General features: G+C 44.7%; 1 protein-coding gene across 2 annotated transcripts; it reads right to left on the reverse strand.

Moving 5' to 3' along the window:
• Nucleotides 1-1562: 1562 nt before the first annotated feature.
• On the reverse strand, nt 1563-25053 carry MAX (MYC associated transcriptional regulator X). Of its 2 annotated transcripts, XM_019733640.3 has the most exons (5): nt 24818-25053; nt 24068-24094; nt 16673-16780; nt 4316-4439; nt 1563-3068 (listed from the first exon to the last, which is right to left on the reverse strand). In XM_019733640.3, the coding sequence occupies exons 1-5, from the start codon at nt 24851-24853 to the stop codon at nt 2884-2886; spliced, it is 480 nt and encodes a 159-aa protein (XP_019589199.1). In that variant the 5' UTR covers nt 24854-25053; the 3' UTR covers nt 1563-2883. The 2 variants fall into 2 exon arrangements, with proteins under 2 accessions (XP_019589199.1, XP_019589200.1); XM_019733641.3 differs by lacking the exon at nt 24068-24094.
• Nucleotides 25054-27516: the final 2463 nt, after the last annotated feature.

Below are 27516 nucleotides of genomic sequence, written 5' to 3' on the forward strand. Positions count from 1 at the left end.
CAGTGACCAAGCAAATCACCAGGTTGCTTGTGCAGGGCTGTCCAGAGTGCAGTGACGAGAACCACAGAGAAAAACATCACAGTAGGATTGTAAACCATGGTCAAACTTTGGTGTCCTGGGGGGTACAGACACTGGCTTCCTAGACACAAAAATCAGAATGAACTTGGCTGTGACTTTCATTTATCCCCTTTTAGCAAGTACGATCTCCAGCTCAGATCTCTTACCTTGTTTTCCTTTCCAGGCAGCTGCTCCCAGTGGGCCCACCTCTCCTCCACTTCTTGGCAGTCTGCTCAGCACGTCAGTCAAATGGTTCCGATTTCCCCAGTGATGAGCTATTCGTTGTGGGTCTTTTCTTCCAACTGGTTGATTGAAATTTTGAGAAGCCCAAAACTTAACCCTTGTCCAGCCAATGGGCTGGAGCCAGGGACTGGCTCTCAGGGACGTCACCTGTCCTGGGCTGGTCGACTGCCCCTTCTAGTTTGCTCCCTGCCTACTGTGTGCCCAGCTTTACTCCCTCCATCTCATCAACATGGCATTACCTGCAGCCCTGTTCTAATGCCTCCTCTGACAAAGCCAACTGTGTGTAATAAGGAGTTTGTAACTAAGGCCAGACATACGAAGAGATATATGGAAGGGCAATGCAAAAGAGGAAAGCATGCTAATTTGGGCCTAAGAAATCACCTGACTTCTCATTCCAATTTTTTTTTCCTGTTTCTTTCTTGTCTTGAAGTAGAGTGCCTGTAATAAATGGGAGGGCGCTCCCCCAGCATCTTTGTTTCCATTATTGCAATCATGGTTTTATCATGTTAAAAACTGCCTCTTGTAAAAACACGACCCACCTGTCAACTCCCATGAACCAAAGAGATACTATGGTTTTGACATCCAATTGACAGGGGCCTCAGCACTACCATTCTAAAGAGAGTGACAAATCAAAGAACTGATCTGACTTGACTCTCTCCCTTGGTCTAGGAACAGCAACATTTCGGTCAGCCAGACAGGAAAACCAAAACTCAGCTGTGTTCTGGCCATAAATCCTCTTCCTTTCAAGGTCAACAAATTCAGGCTGGTGTTGGCCCCTAGACTAAGTAGTTAACTTGATGCTGTTGAAGTCTCCTTAATTCTAGCCCCTGCTGGCTCCGCAGCCTCCTCTACCTATATTTGAACTCTTTAGAAACTTGAAGTCCTAGAGAACACTAGTCACCTCTGAACTGGGCACTTATTACTAGGAGAAACGCAAACCCACAGCTCTGGGCTACCAACTCCCCAAGGGTCATTTATTTGGCAGGAAGTGGATCTAGAAATATTGCCCCAGATAATACTATCCCTGTTGGAACTTAAAAAGCTCCTGTTCAATGAGCAAAGTCTCCATCCTCTGCCCAGGCTGAGCTGAGCCCTTAGTACAAAAAGGGAACCGCTCTGGCTTGCGGCTGCTCCCACTTCTGCAAGGCCACGTGAGCTTGCTCAGCCCGCTCTCAGGCTTCCACACAGGTCCAGCGGCCTCCAGAGGGCTCTTCTCTTAACCACCTGGGCCTTTGCAAGGGCAAGAAGACACCACGACCAAGAAGGATAAAATAAGTTTTTATTTATAGTCTTATAGTAAAGGGGGAAGCCTTAACTTGCAAGACAATTCTTGGGCTGTATGTACAACATACTTTTTATTTCCATGGAATGGAATCAAACACGGACCGAGACTACAGAGTATACACTAGAAATCAGCAAATGCTGGGAAAGGAGTAGGGAAAAGACAAAGAAATGAAGCCTAAACACACAAAGACCTTCACTGGGATCTGCGGACTGCAGCCAGAACCAGGGCTGGATCACACAATGGGGACGGGTTCTCTGACAGTCAGAAAGGGAGTGGGGCGAGGGTGGGGAGGGGGCCGCACTAGGGTGCGGGTTTAGTACCAGGTAACTTGCTCTTGGTATTTACATACAAAATCAGTTGGCTCTATTTCTTAGAAATACACACGGAAAGAAAGGAAGATTTGATCATTACTTTATGAACCTGTCGCTTTGCAATACCGACATCATCAGAAATAGGGACGATTCACTCAGATTCAAATTTCAGTAGCAGGAAATAAATATCAAAACATCATCACTGGCTCTCAATACAAAACCTCTCCCCCACCCGACCCTCCCTCTTGCCCCACCCCCGAGCCCCTTCTGGCAGCTACCACGTCACTGCTGCGGTGCCCCACACATACCACGCAAGCGTCACGCAGCCCTCCCTAAGGCTGGCTGAGCAGAGCAGGAGTGAAACAGGCCAAAGACTCTGTGCTGCAATCTGTCCCCACTTCCTTCCATGCCACAACTTCAAGGATCTGGTCTTTCAACAGGAGCGATAAATAGCTTTTTAGGAAAAAAAAAAATCCTTACAAAGAAGAGGGGGTAATTCTGATTACTTCTTAAACCGGTCATCTTCTTAAAGTAGAGCGAGCAGTCCACAGATTCACAAAGTCTATCAAACAGAGGTGAGGGTGGCCCAGGAGGAGAGGCCTGGAGGGGCAGGAGTCCTCGGGCTGCGCCCAGCAGGGCAGGAGGAGCTGGTGGGTGTCAGGACACCGTGTGCTCAGAGGTCCGGCCGGCCGTCTCTCCTCCATAGAAAAAGCTGCCATGTTGGGGTGTTTTGGTTTAAAAATTCCTGGTGGGGACAGGGAATCCCTGAAGGGAAACGTTAAAAAAAAAAAAAAAAAAGTGGGAATGGGGAGGGCGAACGAGAGCTGTTGTCCAAGAGCTTCTATGTAAAAATAAAATTAAAAAAAAAAAAAGAAAGGAAAAAAACAGAGTCTCTTAAATGGTTCTGGGGTTCTAAGGATGAATTGAAAGGAGGATGAGACGACGGAGGAGACAGACAGTTTTTATTGCTGGCCTGCCCCGCGGAGCTTAGCTGTCCATCCGGAGTTTCTTCCTGCTTTGGGGCTCTTCGGGCTCCGACTCCGAGCTGGAGTCCGAGCCCCCATCGAAGGCAGAGATGGTGCTGCCCTTGGCGTTGGTGTAGAGGCTGCTGTCTGAGGAGGGGTAGTTGGTCTGCAGTTGGGCACTCGACCTCGCCTTCTCCAGTGCACGGACTGAAAGGAAACCAAGCGAGAAGGTTACAGCCTTCTGGAGACTGGGGATGTAAGCGAGTCTCAGCTCAGGGTCCAGCCTGTTCTTCCGTAGGGCTTGCTGGCCCCCGAGGCTCAGAGTGGCTTAGAAATAATTCCCTTCTGGTGGCTGTTCCACCAGCACACTTCATTCCCCTCTTCCTTTCCCAGCCAGACCTGGGGGCCCAGTGGACATGGCCAGCCACTCTGCAATGCCACCCAACCCTAAAGAGAAGGCACGTGATGTCACCGTCCTGCCTTGGAAGCCCAGTGTAGACAGGAGCATGAGCTCCCTGTGGGACCCAACAGTGCAGTAACAGAGGAGAAGCTGGCCTGGAGACGCCAGGATCCACAAGAGTGTGAAGGCCACACCAGCAGGAAAGGATGCTATAAGAAGGATCAGCCAAAGAAAAGCTCGGGCTTAGCTCTCACGTACAAGATCCACTTGGAAAGACAAGCTGGACACTTGGAAGCAAGTCACCAATACACACAGAATACCTGGGCCTTTTGACACAAAGCCCCTACATGCAGGCTGCTCGGCCCAGTAACCAACCCACTGCCACCTCCCTCTGCCCATCCCTCGGTTTAGCTCATCTTGAGCCTGGATTGTCAACCCATTATTTTATTTTATTTTATTTTATTTGAGGTATTCTAACCCAGGTGGTTACTTGCATTTCCTTTTACTTGCATCTTCCATGAGGGAGGAAGAGAAGTGAATTCCCCAGGAACAAAGAACTTGATCAGCTCTCGCTTTCCCCTGTGGTTGTAGGAAAAGGCGGATGTGAGCATTGGAGAACAGCATGGGCCTGGCCCATAGGCTGCCCTGATTGGACTACCATTGACAATGGGGAGAGCTCACTGTCCCTGAACCCCTGGAGTTTCTGGTACTTACACAGCACACTCCACTCCAAGGACCTCAGCTCTTTTGAGACACCTGATGTCAGGTGTGACTCCTACTATAGGCAGAGCACCTGAGCCCCAAGAAAGGAGGGATCAGGTCAGAAAACAAGTCTCCAAATGCCTAACCCTAGACTCCACTGCTCCCTCACTGGCAGCTCAGGTCCTTCCTCAGGATGGCTCTAACACTCAACTACTCAGGCCGCAGACACAGGGCCGCAGCTGCTTCTGAGCACACGCTCCGTAACTGGTGCTGGCTCTGCAGGCCCAGGTGCGAAGCCCTGACCTGGCCGGACCACAGGAGGGCCAGCTGCCCCACAAGCTCAGGTGCTCACCTTGCTGCTCCAGAAGAGCATTCTGCCGCTTGAGGTCATCAATATCTTGCTGGTGTGTGTGGTTTTTCCTTCGCATATACTGGATATACTCTGTGGCTTTGTCTAGGATTTGGGCCCGGGATGCCTGTTGCAATATAAGAAAAAGCAAAGGGAACAAAATAAAGACCTAGTCCAAGTGGTGAGGAAACTATGTCTTTCTGCAACAGCAGCGTGGGGGAAGGGAAGCAGGAGGGTGAGGTGGGACAGGCCGAGGAAACAAAGGAACTGCTACTGAGAGTCTTCTGTGTGCCATCAAGGCGCCAACTGCTTTCCATAGCTTACCTCACCAGCACTCAGAGAGGTAGCTCCACAGGAACCTGAGGCTCAGAGAAGTTTACTGGGTTATTCAAAATCACCAGCTAGACAGTGGTGGAGCCTGGATTCAAACTCAGGTCCGTCTGACTCCTGAACTTGTATTCCACTCCTCCCATCCCCTTTGGTTCTTTAGGTTGCTTTCAAGTCTTCAGCCTGGCTATGTCTGAAAACATGAAAACACTACTTAACTGAGAGCTTAGGCCAGTACTCTGTTGGGGCCTGACTACAGGCAGCTGCTCCAGAGGTAAAAGTGAGATCTCGGTGGGAGCTGGCTAAGGATGGGAGAGAGCAGAGTTTTTCATCAAGGTCCTAGATTTCAGCCAGATCCTCAGACCGTTGTTAACTATTTCCAGCTAGGCCATGCTGCTGCGTCACTATGTCAGCCTTCCTGGCTAAAAACACTTTGGTGAAAGCTGTCAGAGCTTGATGTCAACACAGGAAGGCCATGAGATTGGGCCATGTCAGGAAGCAACCACACCTATACCATGGACGTGGGCAGCCGAGGCACTGCCCTGTCAGAGGAACAAGTTAGTGAGTCAATAAAATGGATGGCAGGTGTAAACACGGCCAGAATTACTGGGCAGTTAACCAGCCGAATTGGTAAAATGATACAAAGCCAAGAGAACTGAAGCCCAAGGCAGGGTGATCTGGTAGTTGAAGTGTGGCATTCATGCCACCCAGGCTCCTGAGAAGTAGCAGAACTTCTTACTCAGGGTAGGGCTGTACTTGACCAATTCTGTATAACCCCAGCGGGTCCTCAACAACCAGAACACAGCAGGGTGGAAAAGGGCAAAGAAAACCCCCACACTTAGGCTAGCAAAACTAAATCCAATTGTATTAAATCCTGACAATCTCAATTTATAGACCCCAGGCTGGGCTGGGTATCAGAGAGGTTTGCAAGGCCTGGGTTTATTCACCAGTCTTCACAAGTACTAGGATTTCCTGGCTTTCTTCTTACAGCACCCTTATGGCAATTTCCTCGAAAGGAAATTGTTCATATTCAACCATTTTTATCTGGTGTGAATTATGTGCAAGGTACTGAGCAAACACTGTGGGGAAACAAAATGTTATTAGTCATGGATTCCTTTGCCCAGATGCTTACTTACTATCTAGTGGAGGAGATAAACATATCTACACAGACAAATCACAGGGCAGTACCAACAAGTGTAACATGAGCAGTACAGATTAGGCAACATGCAGGTTAGAAAGGCCACAGGAAAGATGGCTTCTGGCTGGGCGACTACCTGCTTTGTGCCAGGCACTGGCCTTGGCTGTGCGCGTGCGTGCACACACGTGTGTGCCCCTGCTCCCATCTGATATAGTGAACCCTGGGTTAGACTGAGGTAGAACTGGTGGAAAAGGGCCACTCTCGGCCGGGAGGAATAGCACAAGCAAGGGCAGAGGGGTGGAGACAAAGCCAGGTGTACTTCTTTAAATAAATCAGTTTATGTAGGAGGAGGAATGAGAATACCTAGCAATACCTAACTCTGGTTGCAAGGCCACTTCAGATGCTATTTCCCATTTCTGTCAAAGGGGACTTATTAGGGTCTAATTATTAGGTGATAAAATGAAAGAAAAAAAAAATTAGAAAGGGCTAATTAAAATACCCTGCCTTTCTGGACGCTAGAGATGGGATTAAAAATAAGTATTGTAGGATAGGTGGCAGAGTGACATGGAAGAGTTTAGGAATCCAGGAGACAGGTGCATTCTGGGCTCTGTCATTAACGGGCTCTGTGACTGCAGACACAGTATTTCTCTCCATGGCTTTTCTTTATTTGACTAGAATTTTTCTCAGACCCCACCTAGCCCTCAAAATTTTATGCACTCCATCACTGATCTAATTGCTATGCATATTTACATCACAGTCTCTCTTTAAATTTGCTGATTTTTTTCAATTAACAGTTGCCAGAAAGCAACATTAGCTCTCATTGCTACTCAGCTGCATCTGGGACAAGGGAAAAAAAGCAAAATCTCTGAACGAGAGCACATGCAAATGTCCAGTGTGGTAACTTCTAATGAATGACACCGAGTGCCTTGGGAACAAGAGGTGTCCACAGGCGGGACTGGTACAAACCCACCACAGGCCTTCAGAATGCTAAGCACAGCTCCTCCATTCCCGAGCAAAACCAGAACCCCAGGCCACTCGGGGTGCCCGACTCCTTAGCAAGTCCAAAAGAATGGTTCAATTCACTTTATTTTGCTCTTCCCAGGGTACTCAACAAGAAGAAAATCCAACAAGAAAAAATTTAAAGCACAAAATACAAAAAACTTCTCAATATGTACATGTACATCTAGTCCAGGGAAGAAAAAGCAAAACGCGGAAGCTCGAAATCCTAGACTTGTCCCAATTCTCCCCTCCCAGCTACCCAAAGCACACAAAATCACATGACCAGCCCCAGGGTTAGGGTGTAGCCAGGCCCGGCCTGCCTTTAGGAGTTTATAGAATGGAACAGTAAACATGAGGCCACCCAGGACCCTGGGCTTTCAGTTTCTGTTTTCTGCCACGGGCTCAGCTGGCTGAGTCAGCAATCTTCGTGTGCGTGTGCCTGAGCACACAGAACGTGGTAAGGCAACATGTCCACAGATCAACTCTTGCCCTTGGATACTCAGTAAGGACCTGAGTATTTTTTCCTGCTTTTTTACAGTTACAAGGCACGAACTCTTCTTCTGTCTTTCTGAGCAGAAACAGGTCTCTTCAATGATTTGGACACAGCCCTGAGACAGGATTAACCATGGTTGAGGGGACCCAGGGGGGACTGGGCCTCACACACTGCAGTGAGTGAAGGCAGTGGCTCCTCAGCCTCTCACCTGTGGGAGCCACGCAACGGGACAATGGACAACCTTGCCAGATCTCGTCCAAAGCCATGGTTGCACATGCAATACAAATGAGTATGATGATAATGGCAACAGCAAATACTTACTAAATGCCAGGCAACCTCACACAATCGCTGATACATTAGTTGCCCTATTTCACAAATGAGAAAACTGAGGCACAGAGCTGTGACTTACCTAATGTTATGTAACTACTAGATAGGAGAGTCAGAATTTGACCCAGGCCTCCAGGACACCCATACCTTGGGAATACAAAGGAGGCTGTGGAACTAATAGAAAACACCAATAGATTTAGAGGGACAGTACCGTCATGGGGAGGGGAGTCTGAGTAGGAGAAAAAGGACTATAAAAGAGTGACCCCACTGTCCACAAGAATGTCAATGAAGACCCTGGTGACGGTGGTCTTCTTAGAGGAGTGCGAGTTTAGGTAAATGATCTCTGCACAGATTATAGGTACAGAAGTGAGTTGGAGCTGAAGCTAAGACGAAGACAACTTTTTAGAATTAGGTTGAAAAAAACAAAACTGGGAAAAAAGTAGTTTGTTAAGAGCAGCAATGAAGGAAGGCTGTCTCCGGTCTCTCTTGAACACAGGTGTAAACCCACTAGGCTTCTAGCAGAGAACAAGCAACTAGAGAGGAAGAGCCTGAAGCGGCAAGAGAGTCTGAGGAACTGCCTGCCCCAGGCCGCAGGGGGAGGGCAAGTGCCACTCCCCACAGTGCTGGGCTTATTACTTAAGAAGGACAAACCTACATGGACAATGGAGAAGACCTGGGCTGGCAGAGGTGCCCAGCAGGTTCCTGCCCCTTCTCCTGCTGCAGCTGCTTGCAAATTTGCATCCCTCCCCACAGCAACAAGGAGACAGAGAAAAGGGTCTACTGAGCCTCCAGAGGCACCCACTGGAACAGAACTCTGCGTGGGAACAGAGTGCACCCACCTCATGTATGGAGGCAAGAATCAACTACATCACTTCACCAAACGCCCCAAACCTGAGTTTCATTCTCATTCGTACCTTTCTAAGGCCCCCAATGATTCCTGAAGTAGTTTACCGTGATGCTTAGGATGACATCCAAAGTTACTAAATCCCATGTGAGGCAGTGGTTCTCAAAACTTTTTGAGGCAGGAGTTCCACGTTTCTGGAGTTGTCGTATTCAATAACCTGGATTTGTGTAGAACTCCAAGTTGTTTTAGAAAGCAGATTGGGAAAGGCAAGAATGAGAAGAGTGGTACTACACTTTAACACTAGGAATACCATTGCTGTTCCCTAGCGTCCAACTGACTCGAGAAATGATGAACTTAGCTGTATTTGTCATTTTTCCTCCTCATTGTCAAAATCAGATCCTACTGGGCTGATGCTTCAGCTGCCTTGCTACCCCAAGACCCAAAATGCCATATCCTGGGGAATGAAAAAAGAACTACTGCCTGACTCACCAACTGACATCTGTTTGAATTTGCACTAGTTATTCTTAAAAAATAAAACCATTATTTTCTGAAACCGGCACAAGATTTTACACAAATTAAGGTAAAGGGAGGGCTAGGGCAAAGCCAGTGTACATTTCCACTTCCATTTGAATAAGCCATCTTCTGAAAACAAAAATTAAAGAATGTGCACAATAAATGTGGCTCTGCATTAAACTAATTCATTCCAATATGGAAGCCCCATCAATGCCAGTAAGGGAGGCCGGAAGGCTGTGGGGTTAGACCCCTCAAAGGGTTCTTGTTGCTAGGCCCTCCCCAACCCGAAGGACCATTCTGTTGATTACTAGGGGAAGGCAGACCTTTAAGGGGCTAGTGAAAGCCAGGAGTCAGCTATTTGTTTGAGTCAATACAAATCATATTTCAAATTTTGTATTCTTTTTTCTTGTGCCCTTGGTTGTCTGAAATGTTACGTGTGACTCTTTCCCATCAAACTTTCACCATGAAGGACAGGAGCACACAGTTATCCCAAGAGGAAATACCACTAGTAAATAAACACATGGAAAAGAATTAAATCTCATAGGTAATAAAATACAAAAGTACTACCTTTTGTCTACTAAGTTAGTCACCTCTCAAAAAAAAAAATTTCCAGTGTTCGTAAAATTGGTACTCTGAAAAGACACTACACCAAAACACTAGTCTTTAGAAAGAAACAAGAAAAATAAGACATAAAAACAATCTTCCTGGACAGCATTTTGGCAACACACAGCAAAAAGCCAGATGTTCTGACCCCTAGATCCAGCGCTCCACTGATGTGATGAAAACAGTTCCATACACCAAGATGGTCGTCACTACATTATTTGTAAAAATAAAAAACTGGAAGCAAGCTAAATGGCCAACAGAAACATGCCTAATGACTAAATATGAACACTCTATCATCTGGGGGAAAAGCATGTTACGTGAAAACAAGCTGTAACATTTTACCCACATAAAACATGCACATGAAGAGACCAGGAGGGAATACAGATACCATCTTTCCTTGCTTCTTAGACTCCACCAATAAACCCATGGGTTTAATTATAGCAGCTTTGATGGGTGGGGGAGGAGGCAAGTTTCTTTTGACATCCACTTGAAGATGGACCCAATTTCAGCCATTAAAATGGGGTGTGGGGCGGAGAGAGGGTATCTTTGCACTGCCCCGTCCAATGCAATAGCCACTAGCCACATGTGGCTAATAAGCACTTGAAATGTGTCTAGTCTGAATTGTGAAGTGCTGTAAGGATAAAATACATGCTAGATTTTTAACACAGTGAAAGAAAAGAAAGTAAAATATCTCAGTCATTTTTAACATATTGATTGCATATTGAAGTCATACTATTTTTGCATATTAGGTTACATAAAATATATTAAAATTAATTTCACCTGTTATTTTACTTTACTGTCTCAACTAGAAATTTTAATTGTATTTAAATTATATTTAAAATGTATTTTTGGCTCACATTAAACTTCTATTGGGTAATGTTTGTCTTATAATCTTAGAATAAAGGAAAGGTTATAGTTGTGTTGGGGGGCAGCTGTTTATTTCTTCCCATTTTTCTAGTTTTTGCAATTCTGTTCGAGAAAAGAAAAACAGAAAAGAAAGAAAAAGGCTCAAGGGAAGGCCTAGTATCCAATCCCCATTCTTCCAAATCTCAAGATTGAAAAAGCATTAGGTAGAGTTTCTTGGCTTTCTAGTCCTCTCCATGGGAGTGAGCCTCCCTACTGCACTGCAGAGACTTCCAGAAGGCTAGTTCCCTCAGAGTGCACCCTTCAGTTAGGTCTAAGATCATTACAGAAAGAAGACACAGGAGAGGCTCCATAGAGGATTAAAGGGAGAGGGAAACCATGGAGCTCACAGGGTGGCGAAGTGTTTGACATGAGCCTTGAAGGCGGGCAGGTGGGGACTGACCAGCCGGGAAAAACACGCAGAAGCACGTGAGCAGAAAAAGAATTTACAGGAGAGGGAGCCCTGTGAGTGGGTCTCTTCACCACAAAACCCTGACATCATGTGTGCGGTGAGGTTGGAGTTGGACCTTGAGGAAAGGAAAGAACTCAGATAACTGAGAACGACATTTCTGGGGACACAGAGGAGGGCATATACCCCTCCAGAATAAAGGAAGGAGGAGAAAAAGCAGGGGGCAAGTTGGATACCTTGTTTAGCGAGCATGGAATTCCAGTTCTTACTTTGATGGGCAGTGAAAAGCCCTTGGAGGTTTTTGGCAACACATAAATACAGTTTACAAAGAATTCAATAAATCAATGCATTTATAGTAGCTGAGCCCAGAGCTAAGGGAGACTAGGACAGCTATGGACAATTTGATTAGAAAATTTAAGGAGATAAATTTTCCCAAGTTGGAGTCTAGCCAGGTACTAACCTTAGTGAGTAATGAGGTGAAATGGCCAGGGCTGTGGTTTACATTTCATTTAAGAGATGATCCCTCCAGCAGCCCAGATATGATGTAGACGTGCTGCTGAGTAAACTGCCAGCCTTAAAAGGTGTCCACCAGAGTAAGCCTTTAGATAGGGGGCTTCCTTCCTGCAGTTCATAAACACTCACTCTGCTCCCTATTGTGTGCCAGGCCCTGAGAGAACATATATGACCAAAAGAAGATGTTTTTCCTGACTTCATGGGACTTATGACGGTGTGGTGCTAGAGACGGGCAGACATCCATGAAGCAACCACACAAATATATATGTAATTACAACTGGGATAAGTGCCCTGGTCACAGTGCTGGGTGGGTTTAACAGGGAGACTGACCTTCAGCCTTAAGAATCACTACTTTTGGTTTCAGTACGTACCTGTTAAGGAAACCAGGCTTTAATGGAGATGAAACAGACTAGCTCAGTGTTTTAACCTCTTATTTGATGCTCAGAATGTTACCTTATCATTGTTAATTGTTAGGAAAAATTCTCTCTTCCAATAAGAGCAAGACCCTCAAGAGTAGACACATTATTATACCTTTTAATCCTCTACAGCACTCACATGGCTCCTAATTAAGCAGCCGAGCACAACCATGTTTGTTGGCTGGTGCTGTTTTTGTTAAAGGGCTGAGCAAGCCGGCTGTTTCCTCTGGCGCCCTCACTCCAAGTACCTACTGAGAACTACCATGTGCTAGAGTCTGTGACAGGAGCTGATAAAGGCAGTGCCCTATATTCTCACCCAAAGTGAAGGAATTCTGAGCTTACTGCTGACTAGAAGAAACCCTGTTTTTATTTTCATTTTAGGTTATAGTCTCTCTCTTTAACACAGCTCTATCCAGAAAGGGGAAATCCAGAGCACAACTGCCCACAAGAGCAATTAAGTATGATAAACATTTAGCAAGAAACTTAAAAGATGAGAAATGTCTATAAAGCATTGTACAGCACAAATGGCAATGCTGAAACAGACCCTTCTATCACTAGAGTCAGCCATGCTAAGGAGACAGTGTGATTGGATGTAGTCACTCCAGTTCAGGCACTAGGGCTAACTTACTGGGTGGAGGGCAGAATCACATCCTCATGCAAAGGCAAACTGACAGGGTGGCCACCAGGTCTTGCCCCCGCATAAAAAGGGTGGGGCAAGCCACTGGGCAACACTCTCTAATACCCAACCTAGGACCCTTAAAACAAAGAAAAATTCTGTGCGAGGAAAGTAATGTCTTCCCATAAGAAATGGGGCCACAGTTGTTCTTACTCCCTTACTCTACTGTTTCCCCGAAAATAAGACCTAGCCATACTATCAGCTTTAATGCGTCTTTTGGAGCAAAAATTAATACAAGACCCGGTCTTAATATAAGACCGGGTCTTGTATATAATATAATGTAATATAATATAATATAATATAATATAATATAATATAATATAACACCGGGTCTTATATTAATTTTTGCTCTAAAAGACGCATTAAAGCTGATGGTCCGGCTAGGTCTTATTTTTGGGGAACACGGTAGTTACTGGCTGATGGTCCTTACTCCATCCCACCTTTCCCAGTGGCATGTCCAGCTAAAAAACTACATGGGAAACAAAAGACTAAAACAAGAGTTCAAGAGCCCTAGTGCTAACACTGGGAACTACGGCAAAACCCAAATAGACTGCCAACTACAAAGGTCTATTTTTCAGAGAAACTACATGGACGCAGAAAAATATACAAACTTTAAATGAACTCTGCACTCCAGTGTTACCTACACAGGCCACTTCAGAGTATTTTAGTAGTAGCCTCGGCATGACATACATACTGACAAGATTACTGGATCTATCCAGGGGAAGCACCCAATATAAAAATAAGATGTGTTTAAGCAAGACTTCTTTAAAATACAGACAGTCCCTGACTTACGATGGTTTGACTTACGTTTTAGACTTTGCGATGGTGCAAAAGCGATGCCCATGGATCTTTTCCGGGGCTAGGATACAGTGTAATACTCTCTCCTGATGCTGGGCAGCGGCAGTGAGTACAGCAGTCAGGCAAGCCGTCACGAGGGTAAATAACTGATTCAGTGCACTGTGTTGCCAGTGTTTTTTGGATATTATGCTCTGAGCACATTTAAGGTAGGCTAAGCTAAGCCATGACATTCAGCAGATTAGGTGTATTAAATGCACTTTCGAGTTAGGAAAAACAACGATGGGTTTATCAGGATGCAATCCCTTTATAAGTAGAGGAGCACCTGTACCTGAAACTACCCCTACAGTGTGGCAGAAAGGTAAAACTTGGCCATGGGCAGTCCTGACTTCTAGTTGCTGTCTAGCTACAGACTGGCATCATGATCTTGAGTCTGCTTCCTTACCTCTGATACAGTAATGATGGCAGCAGCAAGCAGCAGTGGTAACTGTCCAATTATAACATAACAGTAGTATAACACTCACCTCATAGAATTGCTGTGCTCAGTTACCGCAACACAGATGTTAACTTTATCACTGATCTTTCTATTTAAGCAAAAGGTGACCATTCTTTATGTAGAAATATAAGAAACAAAGGATAAATGGAGCCTGGGTCTTACATGTAAAACTATTTTTTTAAATACAATTATTCCCCATTAGGATCCAATTCAATCAGTACTGGGTTCTCTTTAAAAAGCTTAGAATACATATGACAGATAATTCAAATACTAAATGAAGAGTCACAAAGGAGACTGGAGGCCTTCCCTCCAGGAATCTAATCTAAGCTCCCTAAAACTCACAGGATAAAATAATCATTTCGAGATTATTTATAATGTCACAACCTTAATTACTGCAATCCAAATCAAGAATTAGCCAATTTCCTTTGGTTCAAATACCACATTAAAAAAAAAATTGCAACATTTAGTGAGAACTCGGAAGTTGAGAGACCCAAGTATTCCGTAAGACTCCCTGCAGCACGTGTGATAGGGCTGCAGACACACAGATTAATCAGGAGCATGGAATTTAGATGGGAAGGGGTTGGGTTCAACCAGAGCTAACAGCCATTTCCTTTATTCATGCTCAGTAATATCTGGATTGAAAAGCAGGACAGGATTCTGAACTCCAAGGGGCACCTGTGAATTCCCACACTGGGGCTCTGTTGACGGGCTCTATGAAACCTGGCCCCTCACCACTGACCTCCCCCAGTCTCCTACTTCTCTGACTTCATCTCCTGCCCAGTCCCTTCACTCATTCCACTCGAGCCACTGTGGCTTCTGTTCTCCTTCACTGGGGCCCAGGAATGCTCCAGATTCCTGCCTCCGGACTATTACACTCGCCCTCCCTCTGCCTGAGATGCTCATCACCAATCAGATGCATACTTCTTTCCTTTACCTCCTTCGAATCTTTGCTCAAATGTTGCCTTGCCAGTGTTTTCTTGTCTGAGCTAATGAAAACTGCAACCCTTCCTTCCTGTTCAACTTTCTTCATAGCACTTATCTGACATACTATATATAAATATGTATATATTTAATTATCAGTTCATTTTCTATCTTTTCATCACCAAAATAAGAGCTTCTGCTTTTGTGTTTTGTTCACTGCTGTATTCCTAATATCTAGAATAAATATTTGTTGGAGTGAGTGAATAAATGAATAACCTAACGGGCCACAATGAATAACAAACTCTTCAGTCTGCAAGACTACCAAATTCAAACTGTCAATTTCCCTGAAGAAAGGAGATAACAGGATTTAGGATGATGTGGTTTTAAGGACATAAGGAAGAATGTTACAGTAATGTAAAATAGGCTAGAGGAAAAAGGCATAGTTGAGCTCCTATGATCCACCTCTCCTAAAATGTTCTCAAATTTGAGAATGCCTAAGAATCACCTGCTTGTTATAAATACAGATCCCAGGCCTGCTTCCAGAAAGGCGATTCAACAGTGATTCTGATGTGGGTGGTCCACAGGCCACTCGGGAAAACACTGCCTTGGCACCACTCCTCATTCAGATGTGAGACTTAAGAGAAGGCAGCTCTTGTCCATTTAGTTCACCGAAGCCATTTTAAGTGATACCATGGCATATGAATAAGCACCGACTGCTAACAGTTCAGACAAGCACTATAGATAATTCTTTGCACATGTGCACTTTGACTAAAAGGGCGAGTCTGTCCCCATCATAAAGATTTCCTGTGCTGCTTAGACAGTGCTGTGCCAAAGAATGTTGTTATTCCAGGTAAGAACCTTGGTCCAAGGCCATTAAACCAAGTCCATATTAAGTAGGCCTAACCCATGGCAAATTCTGGTTTTGCAATACTAGGTATTCACATGGCCAGTTTTATTGTTTTCATAAAGGTCAGACCTACCCCATGCTTCAGCCACACCTCAGATAAGGTATAAAGCACATGACACCATAATGGTTCCAAACTTGATTCTAGATAACCAAACAAACCCAGTACCCCCAACACAAAGCTTAATCAGAAGACCCACTCAAAGCACACCTGAGCGCAATGATTTTTCTTAAAACAGCTGCTTCTTTAAACATTGAATCACTGAACCAAGAAAACACAGGCCCTCTTCCCAGTTTGCCACTTATACCACTGAACTGCTGCAGAGAGTGGCCAGTTATATTCTGTGTCAAGGATAGAACTAACTGTGCAAACAGATGTTCTCGCCAAATCCCAAGGAGTGACCCTAGCCCACAGGCTTTATATGCAAAGCTTCCAATTTTGTTTTTCAAATGTGGAAACAGCTGGTGCCTACCTCTCCAGGAAAAACATTAGTTTCTAGAAGGCCACCAGTGTGGTGGGGGCGGGAGGAGAAGAACAGTAATTTTTTTTCTTCCATTTCATTTGAACATGGCTGTTTACCTGAGTTGTTTGTCCCACAGCTTAAAATGCTCTTTACATGCCTTTCAAATAACAGCTGTTGGGATGGGGAGCTCACTGGTGTCCAGGTTCGTTCAGACACATTCCTGGGAGGTTTGATTTAAGTACTAACTTTGAACCATACGAAAGAAATTCTCATGAAAGTCTGGGAATCACTCACTTCAGGATTCCTTAGTGTTATTCCAAACTACTAAAGGCTACTCTCTACTGTATTGTTATAATTTTTTAAATGAGTAATTTATTACAAATAATACTAGTTTAAAAGACAACTCCTACTGATGTCTTACAAGCAGCTCCATGACATCTCACGTTGTTTACTAACGACAAATTAGAGTAGGTAAGGTGTGTGATGATCTCCCAAAGAATAAAAAGTTAAGAAAACCCTATCACCTGAATATCCCTGACTACATTTCTTTCCAGATAGGTGAGTGTATCCCATTGCAAGTTCCAAGCTAGTGATGGCCAAACAGCTTCAATAAGCTCACCTTCTCTCCTTGGAGTGATGGGACCGAGTCCCGCAAACTGTGAAAGCTGTCTTTGATGTGGTCCCTACGTTTTCGTTCCAGTGCATTATGATGAGCCCGTTTGTCAGCCTAGAAGAATAGGAGAAAGAGCACATTAGCAAAGTCATTCCTTTTGCTTGATACAGGCGGCTGGGGTATAGCCTGGAAGTATATGCTGTCAGCGCAGTCCCTGGTGAGTGGACTGGGAAGGACTTGTCGAGGTGGGCAGTTAGGAGTCTCCAGATTTAGGCTCTGCTAAAGGGGGAGAAAGCGGTGAGCAAGGCTTGCGACAGGAACATCCAAAGTAGCTCGATGCATCCAGCGCATGCATAAGTAAAATAAAAGTTATTCAGGGGACAAAGTGTGACTCTCCTGCAACATCAGTCTTAACCCACAACTTACTTAGGTGACAGAAAAGCCACCAGTCCATGGCCGGGAGCTGACCAGGGAAAAGCTCCAGTGGGCCCCTTCATAAGATGTGACCACCCGCACTGTAAGAGATTTCCCACAGTGGGTGCCCAGGAAAGGAGTTAGGTCATTGGTGCAGCGCTTCTTTCCATGTGAAACCCCATCACCATGAGTCTGTTCTGGTCTCCAGATCGCTAAAAGGTACCCGTTCAAGGCCTTCTCACCAAATCATACAACACAAACCAAAACCTTTGGAAAACCTGGATGCATGAATCTGAGATCATTACGACAAAGTTGATACAGATGCTAAGTGCATTCTAAATTCTTTGTGTTTTTTTTTTAAGTGCTATCCTGCCAAGGGCTTCCCCTCACACAGGTTGACTGAAAGGTAGTTCTTAGACGGCAACTCTTCTGACACACACATGCTCTGAATAAATTTCCTCAGGCACCTGTGGCGGGTCATGCTTATTTGGCAGTATCTAAATACCCATGGACCAAAGTCTTTATCCTGTCCTGCTCAGACTCACATAGAACAATCAGCTGGAGAGGGGCGAAGACTGCCAGTAAATCAGGAATGGCAAGACACTGGCTTTTAGGCAGAAGAAACAGTGCTGGAAAGACTGCAACAGAGTTTCAGCAGGCCCCCATGAAAGGGTATTCCCTCCAAACGGAACACAAACACTTGCTCACCTAAAGCAAGAACTTCGTCACATCCACACTTTGGGAATTAGGGAAAATAACATACCCTAAGAATTTGCCCTGAATACGCGGGGTGCACTGAGGCAACCTAAACAGCAAATCTGTACGTGGGAAGTTCAGGTAGCTTTAAGCAGAGCATCAGGAATTTTCAAAAGGAAGCAACAAGAGTAAATAACTTGGCTTAGCACAAGAAAGCCTCAAATCAATCCTTGTACTAGACAAGATGTACAGGCAAAAATCTATAAAGACAAGAGTTGTGGGAATGCAAGGACTTGAAATTCTATAATCTAATCCTAAAACTCTGAGTCGTTATCGAGGAAGTGGAGGCTGGGAACAGCTGTGGTGATTTCAGTCACTTCCGGGTCTCTCAAGCACAACACCTAACCTATAGCTCTGCTGAACTGGACTCATGGTTCTCATCATAGCCTTGGTTCTCCAGAGCATAATACTCATTTTCAGGGCAGATGCCTGGAGCACTTCGAAAGTCCTCCTAATCTTGTTACACGTGAATTCACCGTTAAATGAGTGTTTGCTGAACTGCAGTGATATATGGAATCTATGAGTAAACTGAATGATCAAGCTTGGACACCAGATAACCTGAAGCTAGAGGTAGAGCAAGAAAATTACAGATGCCTCTAAAAGCAGTGTAAAACAGCGTGAAGGAATTAAACATATTTAAGTACCTAGTCCTTTTCTAACTTACTGTTCCCTCTTGTCACCTACACAAGCCGAGCTGGGTTCTAACCTGGACTATACCTAGAGCTTAGAAGGCTGAAGTGGCATTTGGCATCTAACTGCCTCTCCAGTGTTTGCAACCTACTCCCTAAGATGGTTTATTTACATGCAAATTAATCGCCCAGCTTTGGTCTCCAGCAGCAGCCCAAGATACTCCTGTCTACTAAATCACCCTGATTCCTGGCCCTCCTCCCGGCTTAAGAGCTATGCACAGAAGCAGTGACACCAGAGTTACCCACAATCCCTCTTGTTGACACAAATAAAATCCTAATTGTCTGTTTTCTTTCTGGGAGAGCCCTGCAAATCTGAAAAAGCTAGCATCAAGTTGAAGTTGGTTTCACTCAGTCCTGCACTAGAGGGGTGGAGCTGAATTTAATCTAACACCAAAATCATCCCACAATGCACTACCCCCTTCCCATTCACTGAGCCCTGAAAGGACTCAAATGGACAAGTCTTTCGGTTAAAGGATTGTTAAGTGAACTTGGCTGAGGACCATCAGTAGAAATCTTGGCTTCTCCTCTGGGGAGCCAGCCAAGTTTGAGAAGTTGGCTCAACAAAGAAAGGCAGCAGTCCACTGCCTGGTAGAAAGCCTGGGCTGGGGACTGTTGTTCTCAAAGTAGTGGATGGAATTTCTGTGGTGGTTCCAGGTCCAATTTAACTAGGAGAGGAGTGGAATCTTAGACCAATCCCTGCTGCCATGTCCATCCCGAAGCTGCTACACTTAACCAGAGTCAATTTTAAAGCTCTGAAAGACAATGGCAATGATGTATTTTTCTACTTCCCAAGCCTCATTTGAAAGAGCAAGTTAAAAATATGCAGAACTAACATGCCTATTTCCAGGCAACGCTGAACTAAGTGATACCTCTAGTGGCTTGAAAGAACATTTGAAAAACCTTTACAAAGGCAGAGAATTCTATTTGGGAAACATTTCCAAACCACAGATCCATCCAGCCTGATAACACTGCTACCCCCAAACCTAATTCATTCAAATGGAGGGCCAGTTGCCAAGCTTATCACTGCTTTGTTAACTATCTTCATTTGCTGGCAACCCTTTTTGAAAAGGCCAAGATTTCAGAGTTGAGGATGAAAAACTGGGTGAAGACTCCCAGTGCACCGGAGATCCTCCCACAAAACTCAAAACTAGTTTAAAAAGGGGGCGTGGGTGGGGGTGGCAAACAATTATGTGTCTTGAACAAATAAAGCTCAACTCAGATAAGCCAGCTTTGTCTCACCTGTACTGAGAAAGATGTCTGATTATGAAAATGGGTGGGTGGTACCAGACAAATTCTAGGAGACAGTGGAGGCATTCTTGGGCTGGACAGCAGGCCCCCAAACACCTCCCCTCTACATCCTACAGACGCAGTGGTTGGATGCCGCTATTCTCCAAGTACACCGGATTTGCGGTTTCTGCCGGAAAACCCTTCCTTCAGGGCATCCCAGGCTAAGAGGAATACTAAAGGGCTGAGCGATACTGAAGAGTGGCCCACAGATGCTCAACAGGAACTCCAGCACCAAATCGCTTCCAGCTTTGACATCTCTGCCAAGGTTTTCATTCAGCCGTTTTATTTCTACCAAACTTTCCATACTGGCCGCCAGAATAAAAATCTTCACCTACAATTTGTCCATCTCTGACATTAACAAGCATGCGCATCGTAAGTGCTGCTAAATGTTGAAAGCAAAGATTATTTTGTTAGCCAAGAAGCTGCTAAACTGGCAGAAGGTCATTCAAGCTAAGGAGATCTGTTCAAAATTTAGGGGAATCTCTTCATTTCCTTCCAATTTATTGCATAGAGAATGCATTACCGTCCAAAGCATTACATCAATCAGAGCCTTATTTCCTGCAAGTTCTAGGTAGGCAAAAGCATGGGGAAATAAATGCTTCATTATTCAAAGATGCAGAGGTTCTCCAGGACAATGCCACTTCTTGCAGGCTACCTCACTAATTCCGTCTATAAGGGTGGTCCTCTCAATTCTAATAAAGAAAATTCTCAGCATGTAGGGAATTAGAGTTGCCCACTAACCATTTACTGCCTTTAAGAAATTTAAAGGTTGCATTTTAGAGGGAAGACAGTGTTGCTTATGATTATTAATAAGCTACTCTTTAATTAAACACTAACACTAGAAATACACAGCCTCAAAATTCTCAACAGAAAAGACCTATTTACTACTTCTGATAGATGGGAAGAAGAATAAATAAAACTGAATTTCTAAGCAACTTAAAATATTCATTTTAATCAACGTGAAAAATGCAACATGAAATAACGGGCAACTAGAATGAGAAATTCACTAACATCCTTAATAGGAAGCTATAAATTTCTACTTTCCAACGTCTCCTGCTTGAAGCCTGTTACGCATTTCTACTATGTAATAAATACATGTGTTTTCAACGACCCCTTTAAAAAAAAAATCATTTGGTGTCTAAAAGAACTTGGGAATGCTATTACCCAAATATGCCACTATAGTATAGCTATTTTAGAGAGTAAAAATGCCTTGGTCAGGAAATTTTCATGGAAAACCAACCATTTCTTGTTCAACTATTTCACCACTACCAGCATCTTGAAAAAAGACAAATGTAAGACCACCCTTTATTCTAACAAACAGGCATATTTAGAAAACAAACCCGGCATTTCTGCATCACTGTGAACACTCTAAGCTGATAATACAAAGTACATGCATCACACTGCACTTTTGCCAAGCCAACTAATTCCAGGTAGAACAGACACTAGTTTCCTGAATAAAAATTCTAATCTCAAAGATGACCAAGCTCATTTCCTCTGGATATACCACAATTCCTAAAGAAGCAAAGAGCTCTGAGAAGTTAAAAATATTTCATACCAGAAAGGTCCAACAGTGAAACTGCACAACTGTTTTTAACCCCCCAACAGGTATACTCTAACTGCAAAGCATTCAGCTATCATGAAGGATAAGAAATTGAAAAAGATCTTGGGATTCATAACGAACACACTAACCTTACATTTCTAGTATATTTTTGTTCTTTCCAAAAGGAAATTGCCAAAGAGGAATAAAATTAAAAGATGAGTTTGCATGAAATATACCTGTCACAGAAAATTCTCTTTAAAATGTAAACTTTTCCCTCCAAAAAATAAGAAAAATAACGTTAACATCAGTGGGATTCTGAGATATACTAAATTTAGTAATAAAAATATTGTGGGTTACTTCCTTGAACACAGTTTATTGGTCACTGGAGAAGCTGTTTTGTTTGCACTGAGGAAACAGAAAAAATATTCATCAAATCAGTTTCACTTTCTGTTAGGTAGCTTCACTTCCTAAGGCTGTTCTTGTGGAGTATCCTACATTTTTCATGTAGTAAGGCCGTAGCTACTGTAGTGACATTATAAAGCACAAATGTCTCTTTCTACATTAGGACCCAGCAGAACCTTTTCCAAGTAACTTTTTTTAAAGTTCTCCTGTAGTCCTAAATACGTACGTAGTTATTCACAGTCCACATTCTTTTCTGAACTAAGGTAAAGCTTAAGAATAGCTCCCCCTAACTTTTAAATAATACACTTATTATCTATACTGTGTCAGGAACATGTATTCAGAGAAAAATAATGTAATCCTTTTTACCCTACATATTTATAATTGTTTGATACACTATAAAATTTGTCTATGGCTTCTTCTCTCCATGCTACTGTAATTTCCTGTGCCAGATTAATACTGAAAAGTCTCAGCAAGTAGATGTCAAATTAAAAACAAAGGGTCAAACCCACTCCCTTTGCCCACCCACCAAAATCAAAGAGAAAAATCGTAGGCACCTGAACAACAAACTCAAGATATCTAGACAAAACAATGAGATTAGCATTCTAGGAGAGTGGAAACATTTAAATAATTTAATAAAGCAATGTACATCAACGCCCATGTGGATGAATACTTTGAAAAGCAGAAAGCTTTCAAGAACAGTAAGCCAAAATTTCACATGAAAAACTTTTCTCCCACTGAAATGCCAATGTAATTCCAATTCAAATAATGATTCCAATTCAAATCCGTATCCTCCAACCCTGATCAAACCCTGGAGCAGATTTTATAGAGACTTGGAGAAAAAAAGATGTTTTAAATAGACTGGGTCCCAAACATGAAATTCCATGTTCGCATTATTAATGGTAATAGTAACTGAGAAAAAAGGAACTGAATTTTCAAATATATGTATAAATTTCAGTATCTGACAATACTTCAAGGAGAAATACATTCTTTTTAGTGACTATTAGCCAGGGTAATTTTTAATTTTTAAAACTGTATCCTCAGATTTTTATTGAAATATCAGCTCTCAATAAATAAAACTTTTCTTAATGCCGATCTGCTTGGACAAACTGCAGAATCTTTGCTTGCTCTAATGAAAATACAAGAGGGCTTGCTTTTATCTTGTGGTAATTAAATTCTTAGACCAGAGGTATCAAAGTGGCACCCTGCAAAGTCCAGTAAGCCTCCAAACAACCTGATTGTCCCACACATCATTTTAAAAATCAGAAAAATAACACGTTACCCCAGTCGTGCCCTCTGCGCTCCACTTTATTCGTGACCATCTTACTGCCTGTGTCCCCCAGAGGCATCGGAATTTGTGACCCCCATTCTATACACTTACTGTTCCCAGCTGTCACACAGTGGACACGCTAATATACTTATTTCTTTTCCCCTCTGATTCTGATTTATTTTGTGTCTGTTCTTTTGTTCTTTCTGTCATCTATTCATGGAACACCCACAGTACTGTCTCAGACTCCAAAGATATTACTAGTGTATATCTATATCAATACCTGTATCCATATCTACATCTGTATCTACATCCATAGAACCGTCTACTGAGAACATTAATATCAAAACCCTGACAACTTAGTGATAATACCGTATGGTTTCAACCATCACCTTTTAGCAAAACTACCTCTGCAATGCCCCCTTTCTTCAATTACTTTTCTATTTTCTCTCTCTCCTTCAACTTAAACATCATCAGACTACAATAAGCTGTGTGTGTCTCTCATATTCAACCTCTGGCTCCTCCACATTTCCAATTTCTGTATTAGAATAATACCATGGTGTGTTAGATTCTGTAAGTCTACAGCAGTCACATGACGTTTGGTTAAAGGCGATCACTGCATGTGGCTTCAGCTTCACACAACTAGATAGATATGGTTTAGAATCTACTTGTTCCAAAGTAAATCTTTCGACCACTCTGCCCTGAAATAATACTACAACTTACTTTAGAATGATGCATTTCTCATCTACAACTTATATAGTGACAGCTAGATTCCTCCATCTGAAAACTTCGGAACGATTCATTCCTTTGCATATAGCTCCTCTCACTCATCCAGTCACGGCAACTTGTCACCTGAGAACCTAGAATTATGAGATTTGCAAACCCACCTCCCCACTAGAACCCCAGAGCAAGGCCCCAACCTCACCTTAGCGATCAACAGGAGAGCTTACTACATTATTAAAAGTAATAGAATGATCTTTTTCTCTCTGACCCCAAAAAGGATTAGAACTGAATGGAAATGAAAATGAAATGGAGAGTAGGAGACGTACCGCAGATTGAAACCTCGGTTGCTCTTCCTGGAATAAGAGAGAAAAAAAAAATAGAAAATATAGAAGTTATTTTTACACTTCACATTCATTAAAGAAAGAAAATGCCGGCGGCGGAGGAAGCGGCGGGTGGGGAGTCAGCCCGACCTCCCTCCCTCCCCCACACCCCTAACCCCCCCAGCGGGATCCGGTGGCGGGATAGGGGGGTCCCGAGCGCCGCCCCTCCTTCCAGGATCCGACCCAGGCTGGAGGGGACCAGAGCACTGTTTCCTTTCCTCGGACCCAGCTCTGGGTATCTGGGCACTCCCAACCCCTCACCGTCCTCCCTCACCCCCTCCAAGATCCGCGGGTCAAGAGAAGAGGGGATCACGGACCGATGGGGCAGGTCCTGGGCGCCGTCCCGTTCCCTAGGGTCCGGACAATGGGATCCCGGCACAACCCGTCCCTGTCCCCCGGATCCTGAGCGGTATAGGGTGGGAGCAGGAGGCCGCAGCACCCTCCTCCACCAGGGGAGGGTGAGGGTCCTAGAGGCCGCGTATCTCCTTCCCACCTCCAGGCTCAGAAGGCCGCTCGGGCCAGGAGCCCGGAGGGGAGCAAGCCGGGAGCGCGACGGAGGCGGTCCGAGCCCGGGGGGCGGGGGAGGGGAAGGAGGCGGCGGCTGCCCGGCCCCCTGCCGCCGTCACCCCGCTGAGAGCCCCGGCCGCAGTCCCTGCCTGACAACCCGCAAGGGAAGGAAAAAACCCCGGGACTCACGTCGCTCTCCACCTCGATGTCATCGTTATCGCTCATTTCCTACGGCCCAGGGAGCGGCCACTGCAGCGACGGCGGGGAAGAGGGAAGGGTGGAGGGGAGAGGGAAGTCACCGACAACAACAAGCCGAGTCCCCACACACACACACTCACTCACTCACTCACTCACTCTCTCACTCACACACACACTCAACACGGGCGAGAACCACCTCCTCACTGCAGCACCAGATCAACGGCGGCACGCACGCCCGGTCGGCCCCCTTCACGTGACCAGGCTCGACACGCGGGGGCCGCCGAGACTTGTAGTTCTCGTTCTTTTGACTGACGGCACAGCTGGCGCCAAGAAAACTACAAATCCCGTAAGGAACTGCAACTAGTCGACGCCAGCCCAGCTTGTTGACGGAGCCCAGAGCGCCTGCGTGTCCCATGGAGTGGGCGAAGAGAGAAGCGGCGCAGTGCCTGCTGGGAGTCGTAGTCTGCGACTCCTAGTTGTCAGGAGGTTTTCTCCCGAGGCAGCCGTGGAGACTCCTGGGAAGAGAGGACACGTGGAGGGAGTTGGAGCTCCTGAAGCCGGGCACGGTCTGAGCGCCGGGCGCCGGGCCCAGGGGACAGGGTGGAGGCTCTGGGGGAGTAGCCAGCTTCCTAAATAACGCTGCCTCTCCTTGGTGCGACTGGTTTTACTTTGTCTTCTTAATTCCCGAGTCTCCCAGCTTTGCGTCCTGGGGCGTAACCCTCCAGCTGGGGGATCCTGCTGCGGCAGACTAGGGGACGAGGCTCGGGATGTCCACGAGGAGGACCCTTAGGATCTGGCTATGAAGAGGGGTCAATGTCAGGTGTTAGTGTTACAGGACCGTCAGGATGACCGGCCTCACCGAGGGACAGCTGCCAGAGGCGAGAATCTTTCCGAATGACCATCTTTGCTACTCACGTGAGGCTCATACATTCCCAGACACCCCACCCCCACCTCTAACAACCGTTTCTGTGGAAGTAAAAGCCTCTTCTGAGTTTGTTGCAGTCGAGGCAGTTTAGGGAGTGCCCCAGTTCAGAATACCATAATTTAGAACTGCAAAAAGTATCAAAACGTGAAACTGCACCTCCCTGTCCGTTTAGAATCATGTTTAGATGCGGTGGCATGAGGTGTGATTGTATCCATTCCACCAATATTTATTGAACACCTAACATGTGCCAGCATGGGGATACCATCATGTATCAGACCGGAACAGTCCCAGACTTCATGCTGCTCACAGCTGTGGAAACAAAAACGAGATTGCCCTGCTGCCATTTTAAGAGTGTACATCAAGTCCCACAGGAAGGAAAAACAAGACACTTTCACCCCTGACAGAAACAGTACCCGAACTACTCTTTGACATCTGGTCTCCAAAATGAATGAAATCTTGAGCATTTCTCTTAAATTACTGATGCCCTCATGAAAACCATTTTATCCCTGACTTTTGAATACAGATGTTTGAGGATATTTGTCACAACCTTTGTGACATATGTCCCCATATCATTCGTGCTGAAGAGACATGTAAATGTGGTAATCTTTACATTTTTCCCCTTTAAATAACTTGTATTTCTTATTCAGTGATCCAGTCCTCCTGAAGTTTGCACAGCTTTGCAAGTAAACATCTTTTCTAAATGCTTTTGTCTCCTAGTCTTCTTTCACACTACGTGGGGGAGACAGACGTAAGCAGACCATTATGATATAAAAGCTGATGGGCTATAAGGGAGACAGGGAAGGAAGCTCTTGCATGAGTTAGTTAGCTAGATATTAGAAGTTAGAGCTAATTCATGGTTACAACAAACAGTTATTGGGTGCCAGTTATGTGCAAAGCACTATAGGGCAACACTGGCTACAAGTTAAAATCACTCCAGGGCTATTAAAAATTCCAATGCCTTGGCTGCACCCCAAACCAATTAAGTCAGGACCTCTGGGGGTGAGAACCAGGCAGCAGTATTTTTTTTTAAAGCTCTGCAGGTGATTCCAATGTGCAACCACGATGGAGAACCACTGCTACAGAGGATGCCAAGGTAAATAAGATAGTGTTCCACTGAATCGTATACTTTACAAGAGCAAATTTTATGGTTTGTCAATAATTATATTTCAATAAAGCAGTGACATAAAACATAGGATAATCTTTGCCCACCCGGAATCTAAAACCTGATAGGGGAGTAAATTATGAATACAAATAATTGGAGTGAACACAAACTAAGTGTTAAATTAGCTACGCAGGCAGTGAACGCTGTAAGAGCTCAGAGGAGGGAGAACTATTTCCAGGTCTGAGGTGGGGTGGGGAGGTATTGGTGATCAGGTAAGTCTTGTTAGGCTGTCAGCTCCATCAGGCTAAGGACGGGGTCTGCAGAGACTGGATCATATTTTGGTGAACATGAATCCCCAGTTGTGGGATGGAGGCCTGGAGAAGTAGGTAGAAGTGATGAGGAAAGTCTTTCCAGGTAGAGAGATTGGTGATTTTAACAGATATGTTTTTAGTAAATGATAGAATATGAAGACCTATCAACCCAGGTAATACTTTTTTTTTTTTTTTTTAAGATTTTATTGGGGAAGGGGAACAGGACTGTATTGGGGAACAGTGTGTACTTCCAGGACCTTTTCCAAGTCAAGTTGTCCTTTCAATCTTAGCTGTGGAGGGCGAAGCTCAGCTCCAGGTCCAGTAGTCGTTGTTAGTTGCAGGGGGCGCAGCC

This window comes from Rhinolophus sinicus, chromosome 3 (assembly GCF_057876585.1).
Source record: "Rhinolophus sinicus isolate RSI-liver-muscle chromosome 3, RSI-T2T, whole genome shotgun sequence".
Lineage (NCBI taxonomy): Eukaryota > Metazoa > Chordata > Mammalia > Chiroptera > Rhinolophidae > Rhinolophus > Rhinolophus sinicus.

Excerpts from the sequence above, each read along its gene's own strand:
- MAX (XM_019733640.3), bottom strand. The coding sequence starts at position 24,853 with ATGAGCGATAACGATGACATCGAGGTGGAGAGCGAC. Across the intron at positions 16,781-24,067 it reads AACCGAGGTTTCAATCTGCG|GCTGACAAACGGGCTCATCA; the intron begins GTACGTCTCCTA and ends CTATTCTTCTAG. Across the intron at positions 3,069-4,315 it reads TGCTCTTCTGGAGCAGCAAG|TCCGTGCACTGGAGAAGGCG; the intron begins GTGAGCACCTGA and ends GTTTCCTTTCAG.